Source organism: Chrysochloris asiatica, unplaced genomic scaffold (assembly GCF_000296735.1).
Source record: "Chrysochloris asiatica unplaced genomic scaffold, ChrAsi1.0 scaffold00055, whole genome shotgun sequence".
In the NCBI taxonomy this organism is placed as follows: domain Eukaryota; kingdom Metazoa; phylum Chordata; class Mammalia; order Afrosoricida; family Chrysochloridae; genus Chrysochloris; species Chrysochloris asiatica.
In genome coordinates, this window is record NW_006408573.1 from 11,751,419 (window position 1) to 11,759,946 (window position 8,528).

At 38.4% G+C, this 8,528-nt stretch overlaps 1 protein-coding gene across 1 annotated transcript in view; it reads right to left on the bottom strand.

Moving 5' to 3' along the window:
* Positions 1-2,412: 2,412 nt before the first annotated feature.
* The window catches only part of CDH8 (cadherin 8, type 2), a 534,958-nt gene continuing 528,842 nt past the window's right edge, over positions 2,413-8,528 (bottom strand). The window contains exons 11-12 of the mRNA XM_006863583.1: positions 6,023-6,274; positions 2,413-4,541 (exon numbers count right to left, since the gene is read on the bottom strand). Of these exons, the coding sequence (XP_006863645.1) occupies positions 4,048-4,541; positions 6,023-6,274 (746 nt within the window). The 3' untranslated portion in view covers positions 2,413-4,047. The remainder of the gene's footprint in view (positions 4,542-6,022; positions 6,275-8,528) is intronic.

Sequence of the window (8,528 nt, forward strand, 5' to 3'; positions counted from 1 at the left end):
TATTACCTCATTCCTTATTATGCAGTTTGATGTGGATTTTAAGCTCAAAACTGTATGATAAGGAAAATCAGTAAAAGGCCCACACATCCTTTTATTCTTCCTGGGCAAAGTGAATTTTGAGGTAAGATTGGGAAGATGGCAGACCAGACATCATCTCCTGCTCACCAACTTCATTATAAGAAAATTATACCATTGATTTAAAACATTGGAGGAAAGGGACTTTATGTTCAGAAAATGTGTCATTGTTCTATAATGTTTGCATGCATCTGAACTATGGTGCCTTTCCAATGAGAAGTACACTAGAAATGAGATTGATGTCCTAGAGATATATAAAAACAGAAAAACACCCCTCTTTGGTTTGTTATTGTTTTTGTTAAGTGCTTTCGAGTCAGTTCTGACTCATAGTGACCCAGTATAGGGTTTCTGAGGAGCAGACAGTGAGTCTGAACCAATGACCTTGTGCTTCAAATCGAACCTATGGTCGAGTGTTTATCTTACAGCACCATACCAGGACTCTTTGGTTTAGAAAATGTAAAATAGTAAATGTACTCAGAATACAATACCAAAAACCAATTCTCATGTGTTGATTCTAACCTTATATAGGATTTCCAAGGCTGTAAATCTTCATGGAAGCAGACAGCCTCATCTGTCTTCCACAGAGCAGCTTGTGGGTTTGAACTGCCAACCTTGCAGCTGGCAGTCCAACGCCTAACCCACAGTTGGAATATTACCATTAATTACTACTATAATAACTATTCATAATTTAAATTCACCAAGTACTTGTTTTAGGCAATGTGCCAAATGCTTAAAATAACTATTGTTGTTATTGTTAAATGCCGTCAAGTCGATTCCAACCCATAGTGACCCTGTATAGGGTTTCACAAGGAGCAGATGGTGAGCTTGAACCACCAGTCTTGCAGTTCAAATGACTTCACAGTCTGATGCATTAGCCCACAGTACAACACCAGGTAGTTATAATTGTCTCAAGGTTACCTGATGAAATAACAGTTAAGGTCTTGTCTACCAACAGAAAGATGTGGCAATCTGCTCTCTTCAAGCCTAGAAAAATCGATGGGGAGGTTCTCCTCTGTCACATGGAGTCACTATGAGTCAACAACAGCAAAATCATTGTCTTAAGCCTGCTATTGTAAAATGTCATCAAGTCGGTTCTGCGCCACAGGGACCCTTTACAGGGTTTCCAAGAAGCAGCTGGTGGGCTTAAACTGCTGATGTTTAGCTTACCAATCCAATGTTTATCCTACAGTTCTACACCAGAGCTCATAGTAAGCCTTTGAATCAGAACAGACTTGATGACACTTAACAACACTGTGATTAAAAAAAACAAACAAGGGTTTAAATATTAGACTTTAAATTTATACTATCCAGTGACTTACACTGCTCTTTATTGTGGTCCTTTTACCTGCAAATAGTTCCTCTTTCATATTTGGAATTATTATTGGTGGTGGTATGGTAGTACGTCATGGAGTTATTAAGGATTCATAGCGACCCTGTACAGAGTTTCTTAGGAGTGGCTTGTGAATTTGAATGGCCAACCTTGAGTTCAAACCGACCTTGCTGTCTAGTACTTATTCTACAGCGCCACACCAGTGGAAGCAAATAATTCATTATTGGAATCTACCTTGCCTCAACTTTCGATTCATAAAGAAATAAGCTTTATAGAGACTTAAGCAGGAAGACGTATTGAATGTTATTTGGAAAGTGGAGACAAAAGAGAATTTTATGATTCTGATTGGTCATGTTCTTGCATAGAATACTGAGGTGGCCATTGTGGAGGGGTTCCATTCAGATCACTGTTCAGAAAAGAACTCGCCATTCATTTAAAATAAGTCCAGCTCATAAACAGCCTCCAGAATTGGAGTCTTCAATTTTTGAGCCAAACCCATGTTCTTCTCAAGATGCCCCCAGCTGACTGGATATAGCAGAGGCCCTAAAATTTGGTGAATTTTCCCAAATGGAGACTATACCACATCTGTTTTCCAGATAAAACTCTGCTTCTTCAGCCTTTTCCTTTCACAGATTTAAGATATGCCTCCCTTGCTGACAACTTTCTCTGTTCAATCATGCTAATTCTCTCTTTTATCAATTACTTTTAATTCTGCCTCATTACCTACTTCCTGTAGGATCCAATGGACCCTTCTGAACTTCAGTTGTAACACACACATCAGGTATTTCAGGCACCTGAGTGTCTTGAGTAGTTAAGGTAGTTTTTGTTCCGTGTTAGGCCCCTGCTGGCATGTTGCTTGGTGGTCACTAAACAAGACAGTTTTTGGCTTTGAGTCCTCATAAGAATCTTTGGGAAGACTTAGTTGAAAATTCTAAAATTCTGGTCAGAGCAGATGAGTCCTTGTGAATAGCTTTTAATCTGACTAGAAAAAAATGCTGACAACAGAGGTATTTATAAAAATATATTTCACAAAGTAGGAAACAATACAGGAGTTTCTCTGAATACAATACATGGAGTAAAGAAACAATATTGCATTAAAGCAAAGTAGAAAATTAAAATGATCTGCATGTAGAATTTGAGTTCTATCATACATTGTCTATTCCTAAATGGCAGGTTTGCATTACAAATCGAATATGCTCACATCTTCTAGTGTGGTTCTTGTTTGAAGTCTAAGACGTTCTGGGTATCACCATGAGGATCCGGGAGATAAATGCTGAAAACATAAGCAGTCAAATTATATACAAATCAGTTCCTGCTCTAATACAGCAGGGACAACTTGAAGCATATTTATTGGGCTGGGCATTATGTGGGGATCTAAAAGTCTAGAGTTTAAATATTCACATGAACCAATATACTTTCAGATGTTTGTGCTTGTAGTAAAAACACCAAATACTAGAATTATGAACAAAATAGAAAAAACAGTCCAAAAGTTTCTCTGGGAAAATGTTGTCCCTGCCATCACCAGTTACAACAACACTTCTACTCTAAGGAGACTGTTAGCTCCCTTTTTGATTATATTGCCTGCCATACTCATCTCATCAAAATGTACATGTTTTAAACATTCATTGTGTGTGTGTGTATATATATATATATATATATATATATAACAATCTAAAGGATTAATGGATATAATTTAGGTGTATTTTTCTTTCCCATATAGTCCCTTAATCTATAGGTTACCAACCTTAATAAATAAAAGCATTAATGGACATCAATAAAATATTTATTTTGAGGATTAAACAAATAAATTCACGCGCTAGCAAGAAAACCATCTGTCTCTGATTATAGTCCACTGTGTGATACAGTTTCTCTTTGTGTCCTTGTGGAAGAAGATGAAGTGGAGAGAACGAGTAATCCTGTTTTAGGAAACAAGTCTGTTTGAATGGGATTTCTCTCCTCCCACCAGTGAGTTGGCAATCCCCACCCTGGAATGGATTACGAACATGTGAATATTTTAAGGCTCGACACAATATTTAAAGATGTTCTTTAGTCTCTGGTGAGTGGGGCCAACAGTTATGTACAATGTGTGGTCACCGTACCGTGTAATCTAGGAGGCCGCCTCCCCAAACTTCAAAAAGTCATAATGTACAGCCGACCGAGTATTGCTTTAACATTTGTGGTGGGATCCTTGTTGACAAAGGGGAAAAAACCACTTGCATTTTTAAATCCTTGCAGAAGACATATCAGCAGCAAATTCCTCTGTAGGTTCTTTCTCTCTCTCTCTCTCTAAGAAAGCACCTTTTAATTTTGATTTTTCCACTTTTTCAACCATTTCTCTAAGGAGTAGCCAGGATCCCAATCTTCGTCTGTGGTAGTCAAGTAAATATATCAAATATCCAAAGACTTCTAGACACTCCACATACTTTAATTCACACTCCACAAGATTTATAACCTCCTAACATATACTTTTAATTTTTATTATAATATTCTTTTTGGTTCAACATTAAAATGTAGTTGAGTTTATAGATGATTGGTGCTAAACTTGCCTCTAAAACGAATAGCCACATTGGTTGTATCTAAGAGGGAGTGACCCTAGAATATTACAGAATGCTCAGTTCCACTGATTTTTCTATAATCCACTGTCAAGTCTCTTTGTCACTTTCACCAACCGAGTAGAGTTCACCCAGTCTCTTAAAGCGGGGACCCCAGTCACTGAGGTAGTCAAAATTCTGGTCTGAGTCTGATGTGGTGGACTCCAAGGAGCTGAGAGAGCCAGCCACTGATCCTCGGCCTTCATAGCCATAAATTTGAATGGAGTCATATGGTGGGGCTGTGGGGTCATTATCTGCCTCATGTAGCCGCACGTTAATAAATTCATCAACATCCACACCGTTGGGAACTGGAGCAAGTCCTTGCCTTGGCATAAATTGTAGATCTGGTTTAATATCCTTACGGGGCAAAAATCCATTGATTCCATCTGGATTTTGCAAAGTTGCAATGTCAAAAGCCTCGGTGTCCTCCTCCCCTCCTCCTTCATCATCATAGCGAATGATGTTTTCCCGCACATCTTCGTCGTCTTTGATAATCAGTGGTTCGTTTTTGTGTCGGCGCAGAGTTACAAACAGCACCACAATGACTGTGGGAAAAAATATAAGACAGTGATTAGTCAAGCTAGCGCATGGTTTCACAAACAGCACAGTGTGTATATTAAGGGCTAGAGGGTCATTTTTAAAAATTTTAGAATGGGCATAGGACTTTAATAATAATATTACTAGGGAATTACCCTGAACACATTTCTGAAGGATAAGTATTGGATTCTGAATAAGCACTATTCTAAATCAGAAGGTGCTTTTGTTTATTAAATGGTGATGGAGCTGAGTTAAAGGAATACATTTGCATATCTTCATGAATGCAAGCTGCATTTAATACTGGCGTGAGCTCTGTGCTAAATGACAGAAAATAGGAAAATAGAAAAAAAAAAAGCAGAATATTAACTTGCTGTATATCTTGGGAAAGTCATTTAATATCCTTTTGGTTCCGGGTCCCTTGTCTATAACAAGAAAGGAACAGACTAGATCATATCTAGTGCATTTTTTGCTTTAACAATTCTTCAATCAAATAATGTGCATTCATGGAAGAAGCGATATACCAAGACAGATGTCAAAAGTTGCTTGGCAACTTATTGTCTATACTTTTGGGGAGTCTGAAACTTTTCTATCAGGGAAAGTAGGCCCCAAGGTGGGGAAAGGAAGACATACCCAACTAGCCAGATCAGCTAAATCAAACTTTGGACAAATTAGGGAAAATATCACAACTTAATAATACAGAAATCCAGGGCACTGAGTGAGTGGAACAGATTAAATTTGGAAGACAGTAAATGGCACCACATTTACTAAGCATACATTCCTGGTGACTGAGCTTATTTTTATCATTTTATCTTATATTTAATGAAAGGTTACAGAAGTCTTCCCTTAATTTGCAACCTTCATTGTAATCTGATATTAATACAATGGAATTCTGAAGAAATCGTCTATATATATATATTTTAATTTGCTTGCTTGCTTTCTTTTTAATCTCACCAAATTTTTTTATGTGATGAACTCAGTTTCCCAATCTATACAAAGCTTAGATGCAATGGTATTATTGTGGACATATGAGGGCTTACTGAGCTAATAAACTAGGATGCATCAGATATTGTGGACATACGAGGGCTTACTGAGCTAATAAACTAGGATGCATCAGATATTGTGGACATACGAGGGCTTACTGAGCTAATAAACTAGGATGCATCAGAAGATCTGAAGATCTTTGAGGTTCTCTTATCTTACAGATGCTGTTGTAACCACATAAATCACCACACTTCTGCTTTATCTATCTCTTCTCTGGGTATGAGCTTAAAAAAGGTACCAAAAAGCCTTCTTCCTTTTGGGACGTCACTATCATTACCCCATTTCTATTTATTTCTCCTGGATAATATTCAAAACTTGGAGAAGTGCAATAGTTCCTCACACCCAAAAGAATGCTAGCATCTGGCTAGATCTGACTTTGCTATTCTTATTTACAGTCATTTATGAACCAGAAAAATGGTGAACATTAGGCTATGAAGGAAATACGTACCTAGCAGCAAAATGATGCATGCTAATATGGCAATTAAGGCGCCCATACTGAGTCCAATGGGAAGGACATAAGCTTCAACATTACAAGACTGGACAACACCATCACTGCTGCAGCCACAGACCCGGATGGTCAGGGTACTGGTGCTGCTCAGCGGAGGATTCCCACTATCACTGATTATGATTGGTAAAAGATAGACTTCTTGCTTCTGGCGGTTGAATCCATTATGCTTTGCCAAAATGCTGAGGGAATTATCTGGAAAAAGTGAAAATTACAATGGTTTGCATCATTTCAAAATGGCTGCCCAAGCAACACTTGTTTTTCTAGTTCATAAATCCTCTGCAAACCTCAAACAATGCCAACTCCACTGGACCCATTCAGGCTCTCTGCCTCTCCCCCCTTTCCAGTTTTCCAATTGGTATGGACCAAATCCTCCACACCATAATGGTTTGTGTAACTTGGGCCCCATGATGAACAGCATGGCATTAAATCATCACTTTGGAACTACAACAAAGTACTTTTAATAAAAACCATCGTCTACTCATCCTTTCAGAAGCCACACATTATCTGAAGTCTTCATAAGTAAATTTAATTTTCTTTCATTTATTCTGTTAAAACATTGTGTAAAATTGAATGGATAGAATTTGACCATATTTTAAGGATGTATTTAGGAAGACTTGTACTGAAAGATAGTCTGTGGCAATCTGACATATGTTGTTGTTGCTATGTGCCGTGGAGTTGGTTCCGACCCATAGCGACCCTGTACAGGGTTTCCAAGGCTATAAATCTTTATGGGAGCAGAAAGTCTCATCTTTCTGCCGCAGAGCAGCTGGTGGTTTCGAACTGCTGACCTTAAGGTTCGCAGCCCAATTCGTAACGACTACGCTACCAGAGCTCATAGGATGATGAAATTTTCTTACTCTTACAGGGACCTATGTTCAAGCTCACCAGCTGCTCCTCGGAAACCCTATACAGGGTCGCTATGGGTCAGAACCGACTCGCTGGCACTTAACAACAACAACAACAAGGACCTATAAAAGAGAGTCAGTCATTCCCAAGAGTATTAACACTAAGGGGTAAAACTGCCGTCTATTTAACTGCGAAGTGGAGGGGATATATAGTATGCATATTAAATTTCTGAGGCTAGAGAAAAATAGTAAGTACAAAATGAGAAGTCAAAGGCAGTGGTGTTCCATTTCAAGGTTGACAGTTCAAACCCACCAGTCACTCTCAGAAACCCTATCGCTTTTGAGTTGTAGCTGATCTGTAAGCACACAACAATAACAATCAACAATCCAGAGATGTTGCTCTTATTAAGTGCCATTGCGTAGGTTGTGACTCATAGCGAACCTGTGTAGGATTTTGGAGGCTGTAAATCTTTACTGGAGCAGAAATCTCATCTTTCTCCTATAGAGCAACTGGTAGTTTCGAACTGCTGACCTTGCAGTTAGCAGCCCAACCACGTCCTAAACCACTACGCTATCAGGGCCCCTAATACAGAGATATATGATAATTATTTGGGTAAATCCCTAAAAACACTTAAGCAATACTTCAGCTGAACTAAAATTGTTCAGCACATATTAGACCTGTGGTTTTTAAACATTTCATTCTAGGATACATTTTTTTTGTTCCTCAACACTTTCACGTGAACTACAATCAGACAGTATAAAATAATTAATAACCCATTTTCTCATTTTGGTTAATGAAAGACTCTATATAAAATAAAAACACTATATGATATTGATACTGATAATTCCAGCCAAAAGAAAACAACAATAACAAAATGTTATTATGTTGTACAGTGTTACTAGGGTGAATTTATTAGTTTCAATGGGATTTTTTCAAATATTGGCAAGTTTGCAGACTCCAGAACAGTTGGCTATCTCCTTGGTGAATTTTAAACCATTATTGTCCAATTTCTGATCATCAGTTGTAGCTACCGGTTCCAAGAGTAATCAGAAACATGGAGAAATGCTCTATTGAATTGACTCAAACAGATGCCAAATAGTAATACATTGTTGTTGTTAATTGCAGACAAGTTGGTTCCAACTCATAACGATCATGTATAAGGCTTCCAAGGAGCTGCTAGTGGGTTTGAACCGATGACCTTGTAGTCAACATTCCAGTGCTTATTCTACAAAGCCACACCTGTCTCTGTTAAGTGCCACTAAGTTGGTTCTGACTTAGAGTGATCCTGCATAGGGTTTCCAAGGAGCAACGGGGGAGTTTGAACTGCTGACCTTGTGGTTTGCAATCCAGTGTTGACCCTACAGTGCCACACCAGGGGTCCAATTATAATGTTGCTGTTGTAAAGTGCCCTCAAGTTGGTTCAGACATAGCAGCCCTGTGTAGGGTTTTCCAAGAGCAGCTTGTGAGTTTGAATTGCTGACCTTGCATTTCAAACCGACCTTGCAGTCCAGTGTTGATCCTCCAACAACATATCAAGACTCTAATGTTATACTTGAATTTCAAAATAAGGTAGCCATTCCCCCAAACAAATGTTGTTGTT